A 27,583-nucleotide genomic window follows, 5' to 3' on the forward strand; every position below is an offset into this window, starting at 1 on the left:
TACAGTACATGTGGATTAGCACCATATTAATATTGTCAAAAACTTGAAACACCTACGCTAAAGTTTAAATGTAGTAAGGTAGGTCCAAATGATAAAGCTAATCGAATATTAGATAACATAATCAATAGGGATCAACAATTAGAAAGTTTTGCACAATATACGTCCCCTTAAACTATTTGGTCCCCTGAAAAAAGGGCGAAGAACTACGTCCCCATGTAGGAAAAGGGCACGCCGAAGAGGCGTTCCCACTCCTGTCCCACCGCATTGAGGCAGCATTCGGCGCTGGTTGGCGTTTCGAAATGCAGTTGCCAGATCTCGCACTTGTTCTGCGTCTCATCGATGAAGTTAACCACGTATTGCTGCTCTGAGATTTGGTCCACGTCCACCAAGTTGCTCATAGGCTGCGTGAGGCTAAATTCTAATGGTGGCGGAGAAGAATCCAGTTTCTTCGACGATAGCCAAGCGAACTTGCCCTTCCCTGAGATGTAGAGATGGGTGGCGGTGGTCAGGAGCATGCATGGCTCAAAGCTTTGTTGCTCCTGGCCACAAGTCCATTGGCAGCGGGGTAGAAGAGCGCATATCTTTACTGGCTCGGCCTCAATCGCCTGCAGGTAGTTACTGAGCGCCGGGGATGGCTGTTGACTTAGCTTGCACTGCCCTGGCAAGGGGTTATCTAAGAAAAAATAAATCGCTTGATGAAACTGGCTTAAAATCATTAATCCCAAGTATACACACCTTGAAGGTACAGAAGTAAGCTGTCAGTCCTCAGCATGTCGAGCATCAGCAGCGAAAATCCGCCCCAACCGCCGATGGTGAACGAGAGACCCAACTTCCAAGGCAACAGCTGAACAGTCGCCAGCCGATCTACGGTTACACTGACGGTCTGGCGTAGCCACTTGGCCACGTCGTCTTCGGGCGCTGCAAAAGTCTCCATCAGGTATACTTTCTTGGTGGACATCACCAAGAGCCCTTCTCCGAGGACCTGCGTCTGCTCGTTGTAGACCCTTCCTTTGGCCAGCCATTTGATGTGCTCCCCATCTAGCTTGAACTTATTCTGGTAGAAGTACAGCTTGAGCCGGTGATCGATGTCGCTAAAGTTGCTGTAGTTGAACTTGTATGGCTGGGCCCCGGAGGCGATGGCCTGTGACTCGATGAGCTTCTTCGAGCTGGACATGAGCAGATTGGTTGATTGGAAGACGGATGCGAAGGGCTGAGAGCCGACCTCAGTGGTTGCCTTGGTCTGGCCATTGGCATCTGGAGTTGTCACGCTAGCCTGACTACTTCCCGATGCAGTGAGCGGAGAATTTGGAAGGTTTTGAAGCTTATCCTTTCCCTGTTGCTCGTAGGAGGTGCATATACTGTCCGTCACCGACCCCGATGAGCTGCTCTCTGTCAGCTGAACTTGGGCCACAGGCGGTGCTGCTTCAAGCACTGTGTCTGCTGTAGATGGTGTTCCTGGCTGGGTGGTGCTCCGCTCGGCCAACAACTGATCCACTTCTCGCTCCATGAAATTCTGAGTTTGCCGAACTGCGTCGCTGGGCGGAGCAAGATCCAATAGTTGGGATAGACGACGCTCTTCAGAAGCCTTGCGACTACCACTTTGCACAAAGTTCGGGTCCAGCACTTCAATGCTGGACTGGCTCGGATTGGAGATGATGTCCACATCGCTCTCATTGGCCCGGAACTCCAGATCCCGGTCCGTGTTCGAGCTGCCCACGACCGACTGATTGGAGTCGAAGGAGCTCCGTGAGTTTGTAATCTTGGAGCAGGAACTGCTGTCATTTAGCGAATTGGCGGAACCTACAATAGTTCAGTGTTAGTGGGGCGTTCGGATAGGCCATTGGGGATTCAGATGAAGCAGCATTGCCTCTGTTATATTTAATAAATGTGATTTCAAGTTAGTTAAATTTGGAAGATATTAAGCAGTTGTGGGGAATCAGTATTCTACACGTTCCAATAGCCATCGGGCTACTATTAAGATAACTATAAATAATAATGGGCTATTAGTTAGCTGGGGACGTGTAGAATAGACATAATGTTCAGATACCCTCAAATGCTGCTTCACAGAACAAACTAAAATGCAAATTTTAGTTGCATAGCAAGAATGAAATAAAAAGTATACAAATTGGCATATTAACTTTTGGTGGTTTGCATCAAACTCCTATGCTTTGGTGTGTTTTTAGCGGTTGTTAGCCTGCAGTTGGCCACTAAAGTATTAATTAAGATTTTTACATCGCAACAAACATTGTTTGATTGTTGCCGGTTGGTGGGTGAGAGAAAAAAGTACAAAAACAATGTAAATATACAAAAGTTAGATTGGTTTTTGCCATATCGATTTGTGTTTGCATGCAAAAGAAAAAGAAAGAAATAAAAATATAAAAATTAAATCAATGTACAATAGTAATAATGACCAACTTAAGCTTAAGGATACCAGTCAACGATTACATAAACCAATAACTATCTCAACCAATGGAAACCAGAAAATTAACTACAATGATGGATAGATTTTAAACACATTCCAAAACTTGATCAACGTAAAAAAGAAGGCCTATCAAGGACTTGCCAATGCTGTTATTCTCCTCCTTATTTAACGCTAAAATGGGCGTCGTCACCGGCGACTCTTCCACAATCAGTGCTGGGGAAATTTTCGGTTCCGGCGTAATTTCCACTTTTGGCTTTTCCATCGAAGAAGACAAGTCCGTGACCTCTGTCACATACACACTCCGGCAGTCAGGACAACGCAGGCCTAAAGGGAATAATTGTTATATTAGAAATTAATTAACTTTCTATGTCATGAAAGGAATACCATCCGTATTGTATCGTTTGGTCTTCTGCTCCACTGTAAACTGTGTCATGCAGTTTACGCAGCGATAGATGGCAATGTTCATTTCCGTGAGATCGCGCTGCGAGAGGATATTGCGGAGCTTGCCTTCCAGTTCCTAGGAGTAAATATTTGATTATCTATATGTTGTGGGATATTTTTTAAGCCTTGACAAACCTGACACAATGTATTCTCAACACAATATATGCGCTCCCTTTTATCCTGACGAATTGTGTTGAAAATTATTCGTAGTGTATTAGACTTGACACGCTCACAGGATTCCAGAACTTTCAGACTCCACTTAGTAATGGTTCTATTAAAAAATTGTCTTTATTTTTATTTCATAAACTTCCAAGTACGATTAGAACTCACCGTTCACTAAGTGTATCCTTTTCGCGAATAAAGTTCGAAGATATGGTAAGGAACAGTGGTTCACTTGGCTTTTGTTCGCTATAGACTATATATGTTTCCTCGTCGGGTTCCGCATCCGAAACTAAAAAAAAAAATGATAATCAGGAATGATAAATCAGGAATTCCTAAAACTCACCTGGATTTTCTTCGTTAGTAGCATCTGGACTGCTGGCATAGAGGCTAAGCAATTTAGTGTGCTTGTCGGGCTCTTGATCCTCCTTTGATTGGTCCTTGGCGCTATCATTGATGCTCTCGTATTGGGTATTCTCACCCTCTTCGCAGGTCTCGTACAAAGTTTGCTCAGTCACATTTCCGGAGCCAGGCTTTATAGGAGTCAGGGTGGTGTCGAAATGTGTACCAAGAGCCGCGTTAGTCGGCGTGGAGCTAATGTTGAAGTGCTCTTCCTCGTCCTGATCTGCTTTTAGTTGCGAAGATTCGGATAGCCCGCCAATATACTCTTCGAACCGCTGGCGACCCTGAATGATCTCCTCCTCAGTGGTCTGGGACGCAGCCATGCGCAGCAATTGCTCAGCACCACCATCCAGCCATTCCTCTGATTCCAGGGTCTTAAGGACAGATGGCTCCTCTGCCACAGGCTTCTGTATCCGAGCCGAAGTTTGAGCCGTCTCACTGGGGTCATCTATGATCGCAACCCTGACGTGATTCCTGCTTTTTTTAGAGGTCCGGCTAACCAGCGATGTATCCGTTTCTACCGACTGCTCTGCTTCGGAAGAGTTGTCGTGGACACCTCTGATGGACACTGATCGCTGGGACCCAAAGCTGGAGAACTGAGAGCCATCACTCGTATTGATGGAGGCGGTGGAACTGTTTATCGACACGGAGCTACTCCTTGGCATAAGCGGGCCTATGTAGCGCCACTTTTGGCTGCCCGTCAGAGCCTTCTCCGCCTTGGACAAGGGTTCCAAGTCTAAAACAAACTTCACCGTTGAAGTTTGCTTATGCAGGTACTGCGCCGTCGCCAGCCGATGCTTGGGATTACATGCCAACGGATTCCCCTGAAGGCAAAGCGTGGTTAAAGTCATAATGGCACTAAGGGGCAGCAGCTGCGAGTGCTCCAGCAGACAGTTGTCGGACAGGTCCAGGCTGTTCAGCGAGTCCAGCTTAGCAATGTCTAGCAGCTCTTCCACGAAATTGTTGCTAATGTTAAGGAGAAGCAGTCGTCTGCCAGCTTCCATATGGAGCTGCGGCAAATGAGTCAGGCAGTTGTAGCTCAGGTCGAGGGTTTTTAGGTTTGGTAGCCACTTTATTGCCGCCACGCTGGTGAGTTTGTTGTGCCGGAGGCTCAGATGCTGTAGGTGGTGGGCGAACTCCAGGGCCGTGTCCACACTGCGCAGGTTGTTGTAGCTGAAGTCGGCCGATTGCAGCTCATTCCAGACGAACCCATTCGAGTTATCGCCACCGCACCGCGTTATAATGTCGTCCACGCAGGACAGACTCTTAACGCAAATAAGATGTTGCAGCTGTACCCGAAGTGCCTGGATGCCCACCACCTGGTTTATGTTAATCTTGTGCACCTCCAGCCTCTTCAGGCCTCGGAACTTGGCGATGTCAATGGGACCCTCGAAGTGCAGTTCGCTGGGAAAGTGGGTCAGTTTCAACAACGTCGTTTTTTGAACGAAATCATGCAGCAGCTGCAAGTCGGGGAACACGCTGGACTTGGCATTGATGGGCTTGACCACTTGAAAGCCCTGGTCGTGAGAGACCTCGGTGTCAGCGATCAAAGTAAACGAGTCGTTGAGGGCTCGGAGAAGGGAACCTATAAAGAGCAACTGTGTTAGACGCAATTTGTGGGCAAATGTGATCCGGGCGGAGAACAAAGCCGTGTGTCAGCCAACGCCCGCATGTTTCCCATCGCCTTGGATCGCTCGATTCTCCTCTAACTTACCTGATAACGTTAAGGTAAATTCGGAGCTCAATATTTTGTCGCCGTTTTGGCGCAGCAGGTTGGCCAATTCCGTAATTTTCTGGGGATCCATGTTCAATCTGTGGCTCCAGCATGCAAATCCCTATCTGAAAATGTTCAGGAATAATTAGAGAAGTTTGGCTCGGATGCGTAATGCTCCAGATTCTAATTCCACGCCATAGGAATTCCAGAACAACAAAGGCAACTGCGTATGACGCTGCAGTCAGCTGTGAAACGCCCAAAATTTGTATTTACATTGTGGCACAGGCTGATTTAGTCGTGCATCTAATGAGTCTGCATCGTCATTTAAAGAAATTTCAATTTTGCTTGTGAATTAAGTCTTTGGAATATTCCACTGTAAACACAAATATACTTTTGTTATGCTTCTTCTTCTTGTCATTAAATTTGCAAAATTAGAGATGGCATTAGATCGATATACCAAACATATCGATTATTAGTCAAGTTCCAAACCAAATTTAAAATTTTTTTAAAATTAAATAGTTTTCTAATGGTTATAGTAATTATAGTTAGTTGGAATTATTTTTTCTAATCAAAAGGATTTGGGGGAAAGTAAGAAATGTTCCCTTCCAACATAATGTTATGATTTCCCCATCATTCTAGCAATAAAACACATATTTTTTTAAAACCTTTTTATTTATCATAAAAATAAATATATTATAAAGAATATAAATTCATGATCAGCACCAACATTCCTGTGAGTGTCATCCAGAACGCCAATTGTCGAAGATAGTAAAAAGATATTTTAAAATTCAATTATTTAACTACTCAGCTTTTATTGCAACACTTTTTATCATTTAAATTCTAATATCTACGCAATCCGGTTAAAATTAGACTATCTGGTTCTTATCGAAGTTCGACCCATTATCCATTCGATTCCTGCTGTAATACTCTTGGCCACAAAATGACAATATCAACATCTTTTTAGGTACTCGCGCATTTTTATAAAATTAAAGCAGACTTTGGTGTTTCGTGTTAGTTTTCTCTTGTGGATCGTTGGATATGCTTTTGGACTAAATAAAAAATAAACTAAAAACAACCTATGTAAGATCTTTTGTAGCTGGGTAGTTACAGGACCTGGGAAGTCCCTCAATTTTTAAAAAGTTGCTTAAGGAGTTGTGCTGAAAAATACGTTTTCTCTCTTTGGTGCATAAAAATGTTAAAAAACGTTTTGTTCTTGTCTTTTGTGATTTTACAAATTTTGCCTGTGAAATAAAATATAAAGTGCATTAGCTAAAATAAGATAAAATATTTGTTTTAACTTTTAAAACATTTGTTATAAGAAAAAACACAACCGTGCCTGGAAAACAACTGAAATTTTCGAAAAATAATTAAGCTTGGAATTTTGATACGTACTGCTCCGCCAATATGTGGTGCCAATTTTGTGGGAATGCCAATTGAAGAACGCTTTTTATTTGTTAATATACAAAAATGTATATTTATTATTTATTTTCAACAAATCCAATTATCATTTAATAAATATGACACTTTTATTTGGTTCTTCGTTTTGTCTAACACATAAACACTTTACACAATTATCGAGATATCATAATGAAAACAGTGGCAGTTAAATAAAAAGTATTAAAGAAATGCAAGTTGCAGCTGACATGGAAAGCGACTTGATCGAATTATTGCATATATATGTATCGATCTATATATGCCGGTTGTATATGAGTGGTGAAGTAGATGACTTGTCTTGGGTTGACTTGATCTTTGCGAGTAGATTTTAGTATTTACAATATACATTTGACTGATCTGGTTTGGGTGTAACACAGTTTAGAGTTTTGGCGACGGCATGATGGACGTATCCCTATGAGAAATAATATAGAAAGAAAATAAGAAAACAAATATATGTTATGGATGAAAAACATAATGAAATATTGAAATGGCTGAATAACATGGGGGATTGTGAATGGCCTGATACGATATGATGATTCAGAAAATATATACTTTTTTCATTTTTATTTAGAAGGAAATTTGGAATTTCGTTTTGCTTTATTATTCAGCTGTTTGTTATTTTTTAAAAATAAATCTTAGTTTAGTAACGAGAAGGTATTATTAAAATTAATATAAAAACAAACATTCCAAAAATAATAAAATAACAGAAACAGAAGGTGCAATAACTAAAGTTTAGGAAAGGATAAACTTAAAAGTAAAGCAACTTAAGAGTCTATTATTAAATCAAAAAGTACAGAGCAGGTTCAATTTCGAGGGAGCAGGATGTTCAGGAAGTCGGGATTAAGAGGAGGCAGGATAAACGGGCACAACAGAAGCATTACAAACGCAAACTAGTGACTTACATATGCTCAGGGTGATTGCGTATGCAATCGATTAAATCATTAGGCTTGAGCTGATTTGTGCAAATTTTGTGGATAGCCGTGAACAGAGGAAACCTGCAATGCAGAGAGTGGTTTCAGTTAAATAGTGTTTCAAAATTATTAATATTGAAGCTTACTTGTCCTCCAGCCCCTTGTTCTTCAGCATGTAGTTGACCTCCTCGGCAGTGGGTGGGCCCTGCAGCTTCTGGCCATTCAGCATTTCTTTCTCCAACTCCTCAATTGTTTTTCCGGAAGTGACAAAGGCCTCAGATACGCGACGATTGCGGCCACCTGTAGCGGATTAGAAATATTAATTCAACTGTTTATTCGTAGAACCTAACATCTGATATAGTTTGTTGGCTTTTGTTTGCCATTTTCAGAGAGGCGTTTTAGAGAGGCAATAATGTCATTAAACCCCAACAGCGATTGTACACAGAACGATAACCAATCAACTGCAATATTTGAGTAAAACTAATAACCCTCTTATTGTTAGGGCACTTGTACGTGTTTTTAAGTTCTCAAGCCGTGAATCATTATAATTGAGCGCGAAATAATTAAATAACTATGATTACTCACCGTAACATGTCGTGATCAGATCCGCAACACCGCAGCTCTCGAAGAAGGTGGACAGCTTGCTGCCAGGATAGAAGACATCCACGAAGCGGATCATCTCCATGAGACCCAGCCGGATGACAGCTGCCTTGGTGTTGTCGCCCAGCTTCAGGCCATCGACGAAGCCCGCACCGCAGGCGACGATGTTCTTCAGGGCGCCACAGACCTCCACGGCGTCGGCATCGTCGACGACGACCACGCGGAAGTGATTGGCTTGGAAGAGGTCGCGGAGCACCTTGCCGTATTTCTTGTCCGTGCAGCCGATGGTTGTCTCGCAGAAGTTGCCCTCAGCCACTTCGTTGGCCAGATTGGCGCCCATCAGCACGGCGCATGGGATCTGGAGCGATAAATCACGTGGGTGTTAGCATTTGTGGTAGGGTCACCTTTACGGGGACACTTACCTTGAGGTGTCGCGTGATAATATGCGAAATCAGATCAATGCCGCCACCCTCGGCCTTGTCGAAGCCCTTGATCAGGGATATGGCGATGGCATTGGGCTTGATCTTGCCAAGCAGCTGTTTGCAGAAGTTGGGAATGAACTGGTGGGGCACCACGAAGATCAGGATGTCGGCGTTCTTGGCAGCCTCAACCAGGTCGGGCACAGCCACCTGTTTGTGAAGAGAGGCAATAAAAAAGACTTGAGTAATTGCTTTCTGATAAGAATTAAACAAAAAATAAGTCACTCTGAATTCTGATAAGCATACTGAAGGTTGAATGAAGGGAACTGCAGACCGAACGAGGAAATCATTTTCCCGGCTCGTGTTCCGTTTTTTTAATTTTTGGAGGCGCGTCTCTCAGATGTCTAGACTGGCTAAAGTGTGGGGCTCGATCGATCGATCGTCCGAACTTGATACGATTAAGTTATTCGCACTGTCTCTGTTTGTCATATCGCCCCGCTGGCACTGCTAACCTGTTTTTGCCGCATTTCTTACATAAACTTGTTTATATGTTGGGCGTTTGTTGGCAAAATATTTATAATTGTACCCTTATTCGGGGGTGTTGCGAATAAGCCGCTTGGGAAACATACTTTGTAGCGTACAAAGTCGCTTTGTTGACCAATTTTGTTTATAAAGGTGTAAAGTTCAGTAGTCGTTGGCCTTTATCTTTGAATAACAATCCACTTGGCATTTGCAACAGGTTTTATAAAATGATTATGGAACTCTAGTCTAAGCAAGTCTATATCTTCCTAATTTTAGCAAGAAACAAAAACAAATAAAGTATATCATGAAGATTTATTGTAGCTTAATTTTATTATTGTTTGGTTAGCAAGTCAACAAAAGTGTGCTAATCGAAACCTTTATGAAACACACGACCTGTGTACTAGAAACTGCTACTGCCTACTTTTTATTTTATTTTTCCCCCTTCTATTTTGCATTCTTGTTGCATTTTTGACATTGATCCCGATCTTTGTTTTTTTGGCTATAGAAACCAATTTGTTGTTTTGACGCCTTTGCGTCCCCGCAGCCACCTTAAGGCCACCAAACGTTTGCCAAAATATATCCACAGACGAGAGTCAGTGATATGTATAGACCAGTTCTATATAGCATGGACAGACTCGCCCCGATATTTTGGTATGTTTTTGTTTTTTCGGTTTTTATCAATTCATGCTGTTAACGCATGATTGTAATACATATTTATTTGGCCTGGGCATGGGTGTGTTTGTTCGGAAAGTTTTCCTAAGCAAGCGGGGAACACTTGGAAGTGACTATTTGCTTTGGGGCTAGGACAGGGCCCCAATGATGCTACTACGATGGATTTTATCGCCCGACATACAACGTTTGGGGTTATCTATAATCAGTAAATACGAGAGCTCAAGTGGTTTGTGGAGCACATACATATGTATGAGTCCACCCATTTGAAGTGGATCGCCCCAGCCCGCTTATCGGCTGCTCAAATTATTTCCTAATACAATATTGACGCAATTTACCCGCACCAGCGGATAATCCAAGCCAGGAAGGGGAGTAGTAGCTTGGTGGATAAGGGAGTCGGGGAAACTCAAGCCGGCCTTGACCTACGCCAAAGGCAATGGGGGCCCAAGATTTAAGAGAAACACAAACAGAGAGAGCAGCAGAGAGACGACGGTGTAAGAGCGGCGTTGGCAACCCATTGAAGGTGAAACCGTTTTTGTTGTTGCCGTCCCTGAAAAATGCATTGGGCCAAAACAACACGGCCAGAGCAAGTGCCACACGGAGAGACGTGAGCGGGCAGGAGAGTATAAATAGACGTGCACTCGCCTGATTAGATAATTTGGCGCTGCACGGTCAAGATCAAGGCAAAGGCCTTTTATGTAAGGCGCTCATATGTACCAGGTCGTTGTTAATCCGCCAACACCGCCACCACTTAGCCCAGCTGTTACATAAGGTGGCAAAAACGTGAATAGCTGAAATTACACACCGCAACTTTGGGCAGCACATGGGAATTGGCCTGCTTATCGGGAGTGCAGTCTATGACAGTACTGTGCTGACTGGGGAAGGACCTGCCCCACCACTTACCACATTCGGGGGCAGCTTGTGACCCTTCAGGTACTTGACGTTCTCGTGCGTCTCGTTGATTATCTCCGTCAGCTTCTTGCCATCGATCAGTTCCTCGTAGACGAACATGGTCACCCGCTCCTCGAACTCGGGCAGCGCCGCTGCATTGGCGCCCACAATCTTGGCGATGGCCGAACCCCTGGAGATTCATAGACGGGAGGAGGAGTAGTGTTAGTTAGGTGGACGTAAAGTAGTAGCCCAGAAGTGCCGTATGGCGATTCTTATATAATAATTGCATCGCCAAGTGCCAGGGCAGCAGATTAAATGCACTCACCAGTTGCCGGAGCCAACAATGCACACATTTACTTTTTCCGCCATTCCGTCCGCTTTAATGTGATTTCTGTTGATATTGTTGTTGGTGTCGTAGTTACTGTTGCAGTTGCTGCTTTTTCTTGGGCGCTCGAGGTGCTACTTCGCGACCGGACGATTAAAATGTGAAACTACTGACACGTTGGAGCCACGGCGACTAAATGATTCTTTCCATTCCCCACATGTTAATATAAGCGAAACATTGAACAACAAGAAAAAGTTGGGGCTTCGTGTGTCTGAGAAGAGAGGGCACCCTTCGTGCGTCTTCGTGAATGCGAGAGAGCAGTTGGTTTTGGGACGAAAAGGTAGGTTCCTTCACATCGCTATCCTGTATTTGGTTTCAGCTTGCAGTTGTGGATTCCTTGCCATCCCAATTTCCAGGATAATCTATTAATTTTAAATTTAAGAGCTCCAATCAACGAAGATTAATTATTGGCAACGGGAATCCTCCCTGGATTTGTGCCAGTGTTGTAAAACACACCAACTGTCAAAAGGAGCCAATCGATAGTAAAAAATAATAGGTTATCACTGGAAAATTTATCATCTCCAATAGTTGGCGCCAATTTAAAAAGGTTTCACGGTTCTTTTTGGCTATTAAGTATTATCTCGATTGTTAGGAATATAATAGTTTCCATACTTAACTGCAATATATTTTTTGAATACCTATATTGGCTATATATGTATAAAATCAACATTTTTCTATGAATCGATGGCTTAGTTAGGATTTGGTTTTTCTTTAAATAAAGCTGCTAAATAAATTTTTATTGAACTAAAGGACAAAGCGTTTGGTAGGTATTAGTATAAATCTTTATCTATAAATAAAAATCATGTAATATTTCTAAAAACTTATAAGTGTTTCCCCTCTTTTTTGAAACTAGTTTTCGACGGACTATAGATAGAGCATAGATGGACTTGGATAGTTTAGTTATAATTTAGTTTGGCTTTAAATTTTTTAAAGGAGTTCACCTAGTCAGGTAAAAAGACAGGACAAAAACTGACAATTCTATTGTATCATATCTACTAAGCCACGCTTTCAGAATTCCAAGAAAGTATCAATGAGAGAACAAGAAAAGACTAAAACTATACTAGATCACAATTTTCCATGAAAATAAGCAATGGCACATGTCCAAAACCACCCACACACTCTGGCGAAGGAGCAGCAGCCGGAAACACACCAGACCAGAGATACCAAGTCAGGCCACGAGCATAACGTGCAACTTTCCAGCTTTCGCCGCAATCAATTTTACGGGTGCACAGCAGCAACAGAAAAAGCAACAACAGCCACCAGGAGATTGCCTCGGATGCTGCAATGGAATTAAAGCCACCCCGAGCACAGCCACGCCAAACCGCTCAACCAACCACTCAACCACCCAACCACTCAGCCTTTATGGTGCACACCCACCGCCCACCTACCAGTGCTACATACAACGGTGGCAAACAGAGTTAGACACGCAACGAACGTGAGGAAAGCACGTGGTCCAGCTCACATGAAGGTATTAGCGCGTAACATCGCTGCATGATTAACCTCCTCCATGGGTCAATACTAGGCGGACGATTGCATGTGTACGGGGGCGTTGTTTTTAGATTCTGGTACTTGCAACATTCCTGCAGCACTCCTGCAGATAAGACAACCAAAGTCCCAATGTTGTCTGTTAAGTATTGAGGCGAGTTGCATAATCGATCATAATCTTAAGATTGTTCTCAAAAAAGGTAATTAATTAATAATCTTTCGAAATTCGAATTTAAATTTTTAGGATAGATAATATTTTTTGTTGCCTACTTAAGTGGTTATCGTCCTTTTTCCAATAACTGTCTTAGAAAACAGAATAAAAGTGACTATCTAATAGTTTATATTTGTTAAAAGCGTAAGAATGTATTGTAACAAACACTAAATAGTTATAGAAAAAATATAAAACTAAAAACGCTTGACATTTGATTGCATTTCCATAACTACGTTCGACAGAATCAATGGCCCTTTTGCGCGAAATTATTATATTTGTGTTGCCCGTTAGAGCCATTTGTCTTTTTGGAATCATTTTGCATTCGCATGCCCGACTGGACGTGGGCGAAATTGCTCTGCACAAGCCCGACATTCCCATGCAGTTATAAATTCTATTCCGTCCTATGACAACCCACGCAGCACATTGCATTGACAAGTGCCACAATTCACATCATCAAGATTGCGTGGAGATTGAGTCACGCCCAAATGTAGAACCCATATCACATATCATACATCGGTTATCCCATATCCACACATCCCCAATCCCTATAAATTCAATATGCAGCCCACCTTTTTATCCTTGGCTAATTCGCATGTCATGCTGACGATAAACTGCTCATTGTTGATGGCCATGTCGGCGCTGTTGTGGTGTGTGATGGTGTGGGGAATTAACCCTTTTCTGTCCTACTCCATGCCGAGCTATTTGAAGACCAATCTGCCTATAAAAAACAATGATGGACACTTCAGACTTGGGCATAGAATAATAGTACATGAAAAATAAAAAATTGTTACAGCATCCAAAATAAAATCATGTACGCAGTAACGAGACCCAAAAAACGAAGAAGTATAAAGAAGGAAAAACATTCAAGGAGTTGAAGGATTAACAGACTATTGGATGATCTTTTGTTCGTTTCTGATAAATTGAAGCTTTTTTTTAATATTATTTTATAGCTTTTTGGATAATAATAAGGTTTATATTGTTTCCAAATACAATAACAATTTGTAGAAATATTGCGTTTAAGGATCCCTTTAAGAATTCTATCTACTTTATTGAAATGTAAAAAGTATTAATGATCAAAGTTCAATTAAACCCAGTCTTGGATACCCAATTTCTCAGAGAACAAAAATAATATTCTTGGAAATATGTCCTTAATAAAAAGGGTATGGCAAGACTAAAAGAAGACAACTCTAAGCGGATGTAGCGCGCTTATCCTTTTTCACACACACCCACACACATACAGTCACAGTTATACACACAAGGACAGCTGGGCAGTGGTTTTTATTTTTCATTATTATTTTTACTTTATTTAAACCACACAAAATACTTAAGACGATTTTGTGTTTTGTGGCCCAAGATGTATTGCCCATGGCCAGCAATGGCTGGAAAAGTGTGAAAAGAAGTGATAAAACTTTTCCCCCCAGCCCCAACCTCCTGGCTCTTGGGGAGGGGGTTCGATGGGTGGGTGGTGGTCAGAGGGAATCAACAAGATGAAATAAAAGGGTAATGTATACATGTCCAAGCGGTCTGTGCGGCTGTCCCTCTGATGGTCGCCGCCCAAGGCGCTTGCATATGCAAAATAAGACTTCACTCCTTACCTTTTGCCAAAGACATTTGTCTCAGACAATTGAATCGGTCCTTTGATGACAGGACGAGATTTTCAGGCGCTGAGCATCAATAATAGACGTATTCCGCACATGTTCTCTGTCAAGTCGATTCCCATTCGGTATTCCGATATAGTCGTTGTACTCGCAAAATTTATGACATCTCACTCCATCGCTTCACCTCTCAAGCGCTTCGAGAGGTCCTTCCCAGGACAATGCTTAAGCGTTTTCGGACTATGCGAAAGCATACAAATTGAGGATTTTTATTTTCATTTCTGTTTTTATGATTTACATTTTTATTTGCCGTTTTCTTTGCCATGCAAAGTGTTTTGGCAGTTTCGTCCTGTAATTTATTTTCATCTGTTTTTTTTCGGCGCACCATTTTTTCCCAAGCTTATTTGTTTTTGACAAAAAGTGCCGAGCTCTTAATTGTTTTAATTGCTTCAAATATAGTATTTACTTTTATTCTATGGATTTTTTGTGGGGCTTCTTCCATTAACTTCATTTACTTTGGCTTGTTAGGGTTGGCGGGTTTATGTAGTTCAGCAAATAGAAGAAAAAATGTTCAAGGTCCATTATGACAATTCAAATGTCTACTGTCCTTTACAAACGAATTGTTTGTCGTTGCATTTGAACACTTTTTATTAATCCCCAAAAATTCCACGAATGTATTCATATATTTTCTAGAAGAAAGAAATGACTCTCAGTAACAAGTCGCTAACTTCCGATCTTACTCGTGCCGAGTTCTCATAACTAATTTGATTTCCTTTGCATTAATAAATAAAAATCAATTAGGATGTTTAAGCCATAGTGTCTTAAAGTTCCAAGCTTTTATTTCATTTTGTGGATTTTATTTAAAAGTTCCTAACTTTCGCAAAGACTAACTATGCCGTAAAAACCCGTGAGGCATCCAGCTTTTTCTTTTTTAATAAAAAGCTAGATATCCCAAATAGTTTTTAGAGAGTATTTTCAATCCATTAAATATCCTATCAAAAATTAAATTTTACAGAACCCTGTATGTAATTTACTAATGAATTAGTTTTAAGAAGACTTATCATTAAAAAGTCATCAAATAGTTTCTTTGTTCCTGAAGAAACTAAAAACTAATAAGTAAGCTAATAATATAATAATAACTAGTAATAACTACAAGCTGTCGGAATATAATAATTTCGTTCAAACTTATTGCAAATTTTGCTACAAAAAATATAATTATTGTAATAAACACTACACATTTTTTATATATTTAATTTTTTTTCCGTGCATGAATGTATAAAAATATTTTGATGTAATAGTATTTAAGCATACAAGCATTTAAAATATTTCTGTTCTAACCAAAACACCCAGAAAAAGAAAGTAAAGACACAAAAGTAACAGTGGAGCAAAATATGAAACAAGGATGTAGTGGTTTGCCCTGCGGCAAAGTTATCTTTTCATTTTCACGATTTCTAAAAAGGATATTCGGAATGTATCGCTAAATCGACAAAATGAACCACGAGCAAACAGGAGGGGAAAAACGAAACATTTGTAAAGAAACACCGGACATCGGTTTAGGGAATGAATCTGGGATTTTTACCATTTAAGGGATAAAAAATGTCTTAAATATTTTGTTTATAAAATAATTATTTCGACCTACATACTCTCTTTCAAACGAACTCCTGAAAATTATTAAAGCTGCTTGTATTTTATACTTACGTACGTTTTTTTTAACATCAAAAATGCATTAAATGTTTAGTTTTTTTCAGAACAAATTTTTTATTTTGAAGCGATTAGCATTGTCTTAAATTATATTTTATAAATGTCATTTAGACTAGATTATGACTATGGATAATGGTAAAGCTTTACGGAACTATCCTGAATGGATTTCAAAGCCAAAACGCGAAAAAGGTGGAAATGTCTGCGAAAAAGCTATTGGATTGGATTCGCAGGAAAGGGGATGGAATGCCAGCCAGGGATTTTCAGAGATGGAATGGGGCATGGATGATGGATGCCCTGCCAGGTCCTTGCCAGGTTGAAATAACATGAGCAATTTTTAGAAAAACGACGACAAAACGTCGAATGAAAGATAAATAAAGCGGACCACACAGGCGGGCGAAAAAAAATTGGTAAAAGATGAAATAAAATAAGGATATAGAGTGTTAGAAAATGGTACGAAAGTAAAAGCAAGCGGAGGCCGCGAACCGTAGTCCGTAGTCCGTAGTGTGTGGCCAGAGGAGGTGTGTGGGCGATGGCTCCAATGCAGGGGCGTGGCCTTACATATATATCCTTTACATGGCCCCTGCGAATTGTCGCAGCTGTGACTATTGCCGCAGCGAATTAGTACATTTCCACAACTTTTTCAACGCCCTCTCCGTCGAATCAAAACAGTTTTTACGTTTTTTTTTAGGTCGCGCTCGGAATATGAATATTTTTGCAAGTGACAGAAATGTTGGCCGCCTAAGTGCTACTAAATCGATTTTGATTACATTGCAAAGCCCAGCCTGCCGGGCGCTGCTCACTTCTCCACCTGGGCCGGCGGCTCCATGGTGTACATGTCGCGCAGCAGGCGGGCGATCGGCACGTTGCCAATGGTCTCCTTGAAGAACAGGGCCTCGATGGTGGCCGCCCGGATGGTGCGCAGTGAGGGCAGCAGGAGCAGGAGGCGGCCGAAGCGGGTGGCCTGACGGGGGTAGCGCAGGCGCACATGGTCGGACAGGATGCACTGCGCCTGGTCCTGCAACATCTCCACCGGTTGCACGTCGCACAGCCCGGCGGTTTCCGGGGCAAAAAGGGCGATGGCCTTCATGCAGCCCACCTCGCTACCGTCGGGCGTGATCTGTCGGAAGCGACACAGTATCTCCTGGATGGTCTTCATCTCCGTCTGCGTAGCCTCGTCCTGCAGCACCCTCTCCCGGATGAGAGGCGACTCCAGAATAGGCGTGAGGTCCAAAGGAATCGTCCACTGCGCCAGGTTAAGCAGGAAGAGCTCCTTCCAGGACTCCTAAAAACAAGAATGTGGTTCGTTAGAAGTTGAAATGGAAAGAAGAGTTAAGGGATGCAGGATCTGAAAGCTATCTACTATAGTACGAATTCCCTACCTGAAGTAGCAAGTGCTGGTCGTTCTTGGAGAGCGTCTGAAAGGGCATGAGGCACTTCACCCAGCGCACCGCCATGAAGAGCAGACGCGCCGTCGTTTCCTGCAGCATCTCCCAGGAGAGCAGCCTCGAGTCGAGAAGCTGTTGCGGGAAGAGGAGTGTGTTGTGCTGCACCTGGTACTGGATCAGCTCCTGGCACTTGTCCGGGCTAAGCAGCAGCTCGAGGAACCCATTGGACGCTGATGCCACTGCTGCCGACGACTGGCAGGCCACCTCCCCATTACGCATTGGCGGAGGAGTGGGCGTTGTGGGAGTAGGTGATCCGGAAGTGAAGCTCGCCTGCTTATTCTCTCCATTGTTGTTGTTATTGTGGTTTATAATACTGTTATTGTTGTTGTGGATCCGTAATAAGCCATGGCTAGGAGGGGTGATGGCCTCACTGAGACTGTGCTGCGATGTCTGACGAGGTATAGGTGATCCGGAAGAGGCCGCCAGGCTGTGAGAGTCCGTGAGCGTGGGCGCTGGAGAAATACTGCCGGCGCTAAGCGGCGGAGAGGCAGACGGCGAGGGAGTCTCCGTCTCCACATTCACACGCGGACTCTCGCTGCCCAGGCTCAGGCCCCCATCTCCGCCTCCGCTGCGCGATCCAATGCTCGAGATGGACTGCACGGAGTTGCTGGGCGAGGGAGACGAGTAGTTATTGCTGCCGGTGGGCACCATCTGACCCGTTGAGGCATAGGGTGTGCTGGTGGAGGACACCACGGCGGCAACGGCCGTGGCTGTAATGGCAGGCAACTTGCTGGCCGCCTCGGCAATCAAGTTGTGGTGCAGCAGGTGCTGGGGGAAGGATAAGGACGGGCCGCCGGCACCGGATCCGCTGCTGGATATGGAGCTGCCAGTGCCGCCGCTGTTCAGGCCGCTATGTGGCGCTGTCAACGCATGCCCCGGATGGCCCGGATGGTGGAAGGCCGTCGCATGCTGCTGTTGACCGCCGGACCCCGTGTGATGATGGTGTGCTAGAGGAGCGCCCGCCTGCTGCTGCCCACCGGTCGCCAGGTGGAATCCTCCCGCTGCCGACGGCGGAGGAGGTGGATGCGTGGAGATGTGCTGCGTGTAGTTGAACGAGGCCGAGACATTCGTCACGAGGGAGACGGGCAGGTGACCGCCATGGTGATGGTGTAGTCCGGCAGCAGCCGCAGCAGCAGCGGCCGCATGGTGGGCAGCTGCGGCATGGGCGTGGTGGTGATGATGGTGATGGTGGTGGGCGGCTGCTGCATGATGGGCAGCCGCAGCAGCGGCCGCGGCATGATGATGGTGATGCAGCTGTGGATGGAGCTTTGGTTTCCTGGGTCCACGCTCATGCTGGACAGCTGAAGAAAGAGAAACAGTAGGAGAAATTATTTTTAAGCTTAAAATCTATTCATTTCAAAGGTTTATCAGTTGTACAAGACCACCTGACCTTTTTCATCTGAAACAATGAATATTTTTAAACAAATGAAACGTATTTTATCTTTTGCAATATCTGATTATTCTTTTTTTATACTAATATATTAAAGAATTTATTTTTTCATGTCTGATATATTTTATTTACATATCACACCCAAAGGATCTGAATCTGATTTACATAAAATCAGTTCAAGTGTGTAATTGCGATAATCTGCCTCTAAGTAGATAAATAAACAAAGTTAATTTCAAAGATACTCTTTTTTCGGCTTTCTTCTGTTCTGTTTCTTTTTGGAAACTTTTCATAAATGCTTTGAAGTGTGTAGTGGTCCCAAAAGGTTAGGTTTCCCCGATTTGGCTTGGGTAAATAGTCAGAGGAGAGAGATGCCGAGGAGGACATAATAAACCGATTATTAAAATGCTAGAGATGCAAAGATACAAGTCCAAAAAGATACTCTGTAGCAAATAGGTCTTACTGTCCCGGTCGTGTGAACTGTTGCATATGCCTCGAGCAGAACCGGAAGAGAATGTGTTGGAGGGGGGTGTATGTTCTGAGTGTGTATGTGTGTGGGTGCTGCCATGACTTTTATTTGTTTGTAATTAAATGTATCTGAAGCTGTAGCTGGAACTGGAACTGGAGCTGGAGCTGCGTATCTTGTAGATTGCATGACGCGGCGCAAAAGGGGGTGACATTTTAATCCCCAGCTAATCGCATATGTGAAAGCGTCTCCCTGTAAAATGACTGCAGCCACTTGAGGGCTTTTACCTCAAGCTGCCACTTCAGGCAATGGCTTGCAACTAGCAAAAAACTTGGCAGCTCGTCAGCTCGCCAGAAAAAGTCTCAAAGCTTTCAAAAGATCACAAATTTCAATTAAAGAAAATGACAAACTCATCAAATTTTTATGCTGCGGGTTTAACAAACTTCGGGTCCCAATTTCCAGGGGCGCTTAAAAATTGTGGTTCAAGCAAAAGACAGAAAAAAAGCGAAATTGTGAAAAAGTTGAAAATACCCCCCGGGAAACTTGCACTTCCAGCTAACCCTTTTGCTTATGACTCCGTATTCCTCCTTTTCCTTTTCTTCGGCAAACACGGAAACGTGTGAAAATTAGCTGCCATGATGCCAACGGAAATTTAAATTATTTTAGAGATTTTTTGTTTGGCTGTGTACTCTTTGACCAATAAAATGTAATTTTTTAAAGATTTTTTTATAAGTTTTGAAGGGAACTAAAGAGACATAGTTTGAACTGCCCAACCTCTTGATTTAGAGAGCTTATATCATCATATTTGTATAACTTCCAAAATATTATATAAATCCAAATATATTCAACTAAGTAAACAAATCAGTATAAGTTGTTCTCTTAACTTACTGCCAAAGCTTATAATACTAACTAAAACTCCATTTATTTCAAAAAAATAAAAAATGACCAGGATAAAAGAGCAATTTCCTCTACAATTGTAACCATTTTATGCCGATTTCGACTCACAATGAGTGACTACTCAAATCTTTTATTCACTGACAAGAAGTGTGGTCATTATGGACTATTAAACATCTCAGTACAAGCCTATACCACCCAATACCGAATCTGATTCCGGTGCGTAACACCCCTGTCTGGGCTCATCATCCCCGGAGCACATCGAATCACTTCAAGTGTTTTTCTAATTTCACGGTTTATATTTCTTTTTATTTTATTTCCCATTTCGGTTTCAGTTCCACTTCCAGTTCCCGTGGCTGTGCGTTATCCCCTCGAACAATTTGCGAACGTTGCCTTATTTACTTTTAATTTGCCTGCCAAACAATCGCATTTTGATGCATCTCTTTTTTTCGTAAATATTTATTACGACATTATCTGTTGTAGCGGTCCAAGTGGCCCCGCATATATTGCGAGGGCTCTGCTTATTACCGTTTACCGATTTATTTATTTCGATTTCTGGGGCACGCATTGCGCTTTTCAGCTTATGGACGTCCTGCTACCTTCGTCCTGCCCCCGGAAATGGTGCTGATGATGATCACCATCGTCATTATTTGGGATTTTTGCGTGCTGAATTGTTGTGAAGTCGGCGTGGTCGCCGCATCCTCGTTGTGGGAACGGACCAGCTGCGAGGCAGCTCGGTCTTCCACTGCCACTTATCATTAATTTTTCCGCTGCTTTTTCCTTTTGCCCATTTGCCCATTCTGGCATCCTGACATTCCTGCCTTTGTCCGGGTGTGCCTTCGGGCAGCGCCCCTTCTTCATCTCCAAATGAATGCATGTATTTTGACACATTTTTTGTTCCTTCACGGTACTCCTGGTCCGCTTCCCTCTTCTACGTGATAATTAATTGATTAGCTTCAGCAAATCGGTCAATATGTTTGTTCTACTACACTTTTGTGTTTTTCCCACTTTCCTGCGGCGAACTAAGGCGCTAAGTTGAGGGTGTGGTCCTCATAATGAGTTGCTAATTAAATTTGTAGGTTGTAATTTTTTCCCGTTGCTCTTGGAGCTCTGAAACTTTTTGCTACATATGGGACTTGCCAGGTGGCAATACAGGAGAAGGAAGAAGGATATAGGGGGTTTACGGAAAAATCCTTTAAATTAGATTTGGAAAGGAGCTTAAAAGTCAACGCTTGCTTGAGTTAACGACAAAAAATATTAAACTTGTTATATTTTCTAATATTTTCTATATAATTTTCCACTTATAAAACATTGCCCTCTGCGAAGGTCATATCATTGCCAAATTCTATCCCATCCTTGCAGGGAATACCTTAAACGATTTGTGGATCGATTCTCCACAAATCTGCATCAAAATCTCAGAACAAAATATTTTTTAGATTTTTTCTCAAATTTTATGGAGGGTCCCCTTCAAACTTATCAAAAATGCATGGGGGGCCAAAATTGCCCACCGCGAAGGCCATATCTTTGTCAATTTATATCCGATCCTTGCGCGGAATACCTTGAACGATTTGTGGATCGATTCTCCATAAATCTGCATCAAAATCTCAGAACAAAATATTTTTTCGATTTTTTCTTAAATTTTATGGTGGGTACCCTTCAAAGTTATCAAAAATGCATGGGAGGCCAAAATGAACCCCCGCGAAGGCCATATCTTTGTCAATTTATATCTGATCCTTGCGCGGAATACCTTGAACGATTTGTGGATCGATTCTCCATAAATCTGCATCAAAATCTCAGAACAAAATATTTTTTAGATTTTTTCTCAAATTTTATGGAGGGTCCCCTTCAAAATTATCAAAAATGCATGGGGGGCCAAAATTGCCCACCGCGAAGGCCATATCTTTGTCAATTTATATCCGATCCTTGCGCGGAATACCTTGAACGATTTGTGGATCGATTCTCCATAAATCTGCATCAAAATCTCAGAACAAAATATTTTTTCGATTTTTTCTTAAATTTTATGGTGGGTACCCTTCAAAGTTATCAAAAATGCATGGGAGGCCAAAATGAACCCCCGGGAAGGCCATATCTTTGTCAATTTATATCCGATCCTTGCGCGGAATACCTTGAACGATTTGTGGATCGATTCTCCATAAATCTGCATCAAAATCTCAGAACAAAATATTTTTTCGATTTTTTCTTAAATTTTATGGTGGGTACCCTTCAAAGTTATCAAAAATGCATGGGAGGCCAAAATGAACCCCCGCGAAGGCCATATCTTTGTCAATTTATAACTGATCCTTGCGCGGAATACCTTGAACGATTTGTGGATCGATTCTCTATATATCTGCGTCAAAATCTCAGAACAAAATATTTTTTCGATTTTTTCTCAAATTTTATGGAGGGTCCCCTTCAAAGTAATCAAAAATGCATGGGGGCCAAAGTTGCACACCGCGAAAGCCATATCTTTGTCAATTTATATCCGATCCATGCGCGGAATACCTTGAACAATTTGTAGATCGATTCTTCATCGATCTGCATTAAAATCTTAAAACAAACTATTTATTCACTTTTTCATGAAATTTTTTGGTGGGTCTCCTTTAATATGATGAAAATGCAGGGGAGGCCAATAGAACAAACCACGAATATTTCAAATTTGTTAGATAAAAAGGAGGCCCTAATATTTTTTTATTATTGCCTGTATTTCGTTGCTCTACTCCATTTTGAATCGCCAAACCAATTATCTCAGCTCAAGATTTGTCGTAACTTTAACTTTCTCGCTTTCGGAAAATATAAAAGTTTACAAAACCCCGAATAAACAAGGCTTTTAACGAAGGCATCCCATTCCCCCATCCTGGGCAAGGATTATATATGGAAAATTTAGTGCAAACACCAACTACAACCCGATGTGGAAAGACAAGAACGTTTTCGAGATTCAGTCAACGGTGAACTTATGGAAAAGGACTAGAAAATTGAAATTGAATGTACCACGCTGCATACTTCTGGGCGTTTAAGCTCTTTTGTCAACAGTCTGTGGTTTTCCAACCTTCCCTCCAACCTTTTCGGCTCAGTGTAGTGGGACTAGCTCCGACTTGTCTGTTTCCTATCGGTTTCAATGGTAATTTTGTTGTTGTTGTTTATGTCTATTTCGGAGACGACTTTTTGGCGCAGACTCGGCTAATTTCATGACCACATTTTAACGTATTGATTTTCCTGAGGTTAATGAATATGCATACATACACGTAACGTACATACATACATATATTTATTCATAGGACTGTATATATTTTGGATATTTATGCTGCAGCCGAGAATATGCCATTTATATTACGTATACGCAATTTTATTTACACATGACTGCAGGGCACAAAAAGCCATGGCGCAGGGACACGCCCACACGAACACACTCGCAGCACACACACACCCCCACATACCCCATCATGGCCGCCCACGCCTACACCTACACAGGCGCATCATGTTTTACTTAATTGACATTATAGCCTACTACGATATGTGCATACACTTTCTCCGGGGACAGTGCGACATGTAAATGCGCCTGGCTTGCACATGTCATCGACATCGACACTGCATCCCCTGCATGCCTCGTGTACTCCTTTCACCCCCTTGACCTCTTTGCCATACACATATACACAGGCAGGCGTATGTGTGGGTGACAAACGTGTCAGTGTCAACATTAAAAGCGGATTTAAAATCACTAGGAGCAGCGGCCGGACGAGCTCGTTGGCCCAGAACAGGAGTCAGACGGGTGGAAGCCTTTGGCCTCATAGGGCCAGGGCCATATTCCGCAGGTATTGCCAGCCAACGGCTAGTGGACTTCAAAGAATTTGAAGTCCAGCCAACGAAAATCAAAGGTTTTATTATTTTTAATTATTATTGTTTTAAATGTTCCTGATAAAACATAATTAATTTATATTTTTGATCCCTTTCTCCGGCTGATTGCTTTACAAAAAAGTGATTCATAAAAATAAGATCCAATCTAATAGAAAAATGTAAACCATCTAATTTAAACAACTTAGTTTAAAATATCTATATTAATATTTAAGCTTTCAATTTGTCTTCACAGCCTTTTAATATCTACATTATGTATATCCTTCGTGGCCATTATAAGCATCATTAGACATCACTTTTCGGGTCATCACGCACGCAGTTGAGGGGAGTAAGTGTATCACCATTATCAAGCCCCCTTTTTTATGTATTTCCCCCACCATACCCCAGCAGCTGAACAACGTTTTTTGTAAGAATGGGATTTGAGAAGCGACACAAATCACTCAAAATGAAAAATCCGCTTAAAATGCCGCGTAAATATTTGCAAAGCGAAAGAAAGTAAAGAATCGCCTGGTGGCTTAGGGTAGGTAGTCGGGGTAGTATGCGTGCTGATGATGCCCTGACACTTTGGAGTATACAAATGCAAATACCATTAAATGTGACAAGTGGCAACATAATTTTTTAGAAGAGCTTTTGGTGTCTTTTTTTTGTTATTTTTCTCCATTACACCCCGGAATATTAGCATACAAAGTAGCCAGCATTCGTAAGACGGGCACTTTGCTGGAAAGGGCAGTTTCAAACAGCGCGGACCAGAAATGTGCTCTGTTTCTCATATTTTCCCATAATAACTTATTTGTCAGCCCAAAAAAGATGGGGGCGGAATCATTGGTCAGCTCATGCTGTCATAATGCCATATTGTCGGGGAGGATTGTCTACAGAGGAGAAATCCCAGAAACAAACTTTAAGACTTTGGGAAAATGAAAAGGATTCTAACGCTCTAAAACTCACTTTCAAATTAACATTATTGGGTCTTTGGTGTTGCCAAAAAATCACTAAAGCATATTGGAAAACCTAACCGGAAAAGGCCAACTAAAAATGGGTAACCACGACCAGAAACCATTTTGTCCTTTCACCCCCGAGGACCTTCTAAGCTCTACGAAGAGACAACCAACGACTTAACTGCTCGCGTGACCCCTTCCTAACCAACAGCAACAAAAATAAAAAGAAAAAAAATGTTTCACAAACGTGCCTTGAACGATTTTTGTGGCTTTTTTGCTTTCTGCTCTAAACAACAAAAGCATTTTGTCTGGGGAGACTACTACATACTATACAATGGTGGAAAAGTAGAACGGACCATACGAAATGGGAGCCCCTTGGAATGGGTGCAACTTGTTTGTGGAAGATGTGTGAATTGTTTGGTGTCTATGTGTGTTTGTTGTTTATCTACAGGAACCAGCCAACAAAAACCCCCAAAAACGCAGCCTAACATGGGGATTTGTAGCGGGAACTAAGAAAATTTTTGGGCGAAAGAATGTGAGAAACATGGACATTTTGTAGCTTGCTCAGATCCCTGCTATTGTTGCGCATTTGGAAAGTTTCTGGGATACTTTTTGTAGGCAGTCCGGAAGAATAACTTTTATGGTTAAGCTTACGAAAGCAAATTGGAAGATTTGTGTTCTTAGTTAGGTTAAAATCTAATCAGATTTGGTTTTAAATTTAATATTATTTTCGTCGATATTAAAGCATAAAATAGTAACCTTCCATGTAAAGAAGCTAAACGAAATAATTCTGTAGTATATGATATAATAAAATAAAAGAAATCTATTAAACACATAATAGTTGAAACCCCCTTAACTTTTAGAGAACCACCAGCTATCCTTGAAAGGACTAACTTCTGATCAGCCACATTTGGGTTGAAGGTCGGCCCTTCAACTGACGTCTGACGTCCAAGCACGGGCTTCTGGGCATCATCAGTTGATTGTCAATACATTTTAGCCGCATTTTCAGCGAACAGATAATGCGTGTAATCCGCTATTAAATGCACATTGTCAATCGCTTCCACCCCATAGCTCCTAACCACCCAGCCTCCATCCTCCCCAGCCCAGTCCCGGACAATCGGCCTTGCGTGTGAGAAAGTCTGCAATGATTCTCACGCCGCTCTTGTCCCTGGTTTTATCCCGGATCGTCTGTGCAGTGAACCCATCAGGGGCAGCTTCTGACAACCGAATGCAGAATATAACATTGAAACGAATAGATGGGCTTGGCTCCGGAATATAGTCGACAACCCGAGCTCATCGCAATAATGTGTTTTTATGCTACATTTAATTTTAGCTTAAGAGCTTTAAAGCTAGTATTGTTGTATTGAGTGGTGAATTCGGTATAGCTGCCGGCCTCATGGCTGTCAATTGTTAGTCCAGCTTAGATGAATTATATTCATTTAAATAATAAATTCCTTTCTTTTGGTTTTAATTTAACATTCTAAAAGTTGAAAGAAAGTTAGTTGTTTTTCTTGTAATTATCTAAACAGAGGCTCAATTGCTTTAATTTTATTACTATTTATAATTTAGTATTTATAAATTTAAAGTGAATACACCAATTGCCTCTTTCCCAGGCAATCCATTTGCAAAAATCAGTTTTCCCCCGTGGGGACTTTCGCCTCCGAGGCACGACCACAGGATCTAGGCAGAGGATTCGCATAATTTATAATCAGCTTAATGACAACACAACAAAAGTTCAAATGGCATTTTACAGGGTCTACTAGCAGGGAGACCGGGAGTCGAGGGAGCCCGCGGGTTTTTGGTTTTCGAGTTTAATGTAATTTATGCCCAAAAAACCTTGACGTGGGCGAGACAGGGCTTCACGAGCTAATTTGCTGCATAATTAAATGTATTTGGCAAGTAAAACAGAGACTTGTGGGCCAGGTCGTACAAGAAGGACTGTGAACCAAAGAGACGGAGGTCAGAAAAGGCTACTTACCATCCTTATTCATGGCCGATTGGAAGCACTTGGCAAGGCGGCACGCGCGACACTGGTTCCGATGAGTCTTGTCCACAGGACATCGCCCCTTCAGATCACCGGTGGCTTTGCAGGTGTAAATGCGATTTCGATGGATGCTGCGCTTAAAAAACCCCGAGCAGCCTGAAAGGTATTAGTCCAGCTTACATTGGTAATTCATATAATCCTGTAGGGCTCACCATCACAACTGTAGATCCCATAGTGCTTTCCGGAACTTCGATCGCCACAAACTTTACAGGGAATATCCAGAAGGCGATCGCCCGCTACAAATTTAAAATTATACATAAATAGATATTTAAATAAATATATATTTACAATATAGTTTTTGGATTAATTTTAATAGTAGCTTTGAATTATTGTTAAAAGGTTCCCTGGTTTTCTAAACCTAGCCCCGATTCGATTTTCAAGCCCCATTAAGTAGGCAATACATTTTATCACTCTCAGTCGTACATGAAAAGTTATAAGGTACCGGGTTTAAATGCTTGTTATACAGGGTTATAGCTTTTTTGACGAAAAAAGCTAATATAATACTTAAATCCTAATTGATACAAATTTTTAGACGCAGAAATAATTCGATTACCATATAATATTTTATACAAATTGAATGATATTCATTTGAAGAATACTCA

The 27,583-nt window shown here is 42.0% G+C and overlaps 3 protein-coding genes across 5 annotated transcripts; all 3 read right to left on the reverse strand.

Moving 5' to 3' along the window:
* Nucleotides 1–9: 9 nt before the first annotated feature.
* Nucleotides 10–5,590, reverse strand: LOC6498396 (serine/threonine-protein kinase 11-interacting protein). Of its 2 annotated transcripts, XM_014906627.3 has the most exons (10): nucleotides 5,412–5,590; nucleotides 5,139–5,263; nucleotides 3,369–5,009; nucleotides 3,194–3,314; nucleotides 2,999–3,134; nucleotides 2,807–2,939; nucleotides 2,564–2,746; nucleotides 2,139–2,207; nucleotides 736–1,800; nucleotides 10–673 (listed from the first exon to the last, which is right to left on the reverse strand). In XM_014906627.3, the coding sequence occupies exons 2-10, from the start codon at nucleotides 5,227–5,229 to the stop codon at nucleotides 204–206; spliced, it is 3,909 nt and encodes a 1,302-aa protein (XP_014762113.1). In that variant the 5' UTR covers nucleotides 5,230–5,263; nucleotides 5,412–5,590; the 3' UTR covers nucleotides 10–203. The 2 variants fall into 2 exon arrangements, with proteins under 2 accessions (XP_014762113.1, XP_001962711.1); XM_001962675.4 differs by lacking the exon at nucleotides 2,139–2,207.
* A 335-nt stretch (nucleotides 5,591–5,925) lies between these two features.
* LOC6507945 (glycerol-3-phosphate dehydrogenase [NAD(+)], cytoplasmic) lies at nucleotides 5,926–11,390 on the reverse strand. 2 transcript variants are annotated; one of them, XM_014906626.3, is made up of 7 exons: nucleotides 10,910–11,390; nucleotides 10,597–10,774; nucleotides 8,506–8,712; nucleotides 8,069–8,441; nucleotides 7,630–7,783; nucleotides 7,475–7,567; nucleotides 5,926–6,379 (listed from the first exon to the last, which is right to left on the reverse strand). In XM_014906626.3, exons 1-7 carry the CDS (start codon nucleotides 10,951–10,953, stop codon nucleotides 6,367–6,369), a joined length of 1,062 nt encoding a protein of 353 aa, XP_014762112.1. In that variant the 5' UTR covers nucleotides 10,954–11,390; the 3' UTR covers nucleotides 5,926–6,366. The 2 variants fall into 2 exon arrangements, with proteins under 2 accessions (XP_014762112.1, XP_001962710.1); XM_001962674.4 differs by lacking the exon at nucleotides 5,926–6,379 and adding an exon at nucleotides 6,640–6,984 and having other exon boundaries at nucleotides 10,910–11,387.
* Nucleotides 11,391–16,623: 5,233 nt separating this feature from the next.
* Nucleotides 16,624–27,270, reverse strand: LOC6498395 (protein dissatisfaction). The gene is made up of 4 exons (XM_032455362.2): nucleotides 27,134–27,270; nucleotides 26,916–27,077; nucleotides 17,341–18,707; nucleotides 16,624–17,243 (listed from the first exon to the last, which is right to left on the reverse strand). Exons 1-4 carry the CDS (start codon nucleotides 27,237–27,239, stop codon nucleotides 16,758–16,760), a joined length of 2,121 nt encoding a protein of 706 aa, XP_032311253.1. The 5' UTR covers nucleotides 27,240–27,270; the 3' UTR covers nucleotides 16,624–16,757.
* Nucleotides 27,271–27,583: the final 313 nt, after the last annotated feature.

The sequence above is a fragment of the Drosophila ananassae genome, chromosome 3R (genome assembly GCF_017639315.1).
Source record: "Drosophila ananassae strain 14024-0371.13 chromosome 3R, ASM1763931v2, whole genome shotgun sequence".
In the NCBI taxonomy this organism is placed as follows: domain Eukaryota; kingdom Metazoa; phylum Arthropoda; class Insecta; order Diptera; family Drosophilidae; genus Drosophila; species Drosophila ananassae.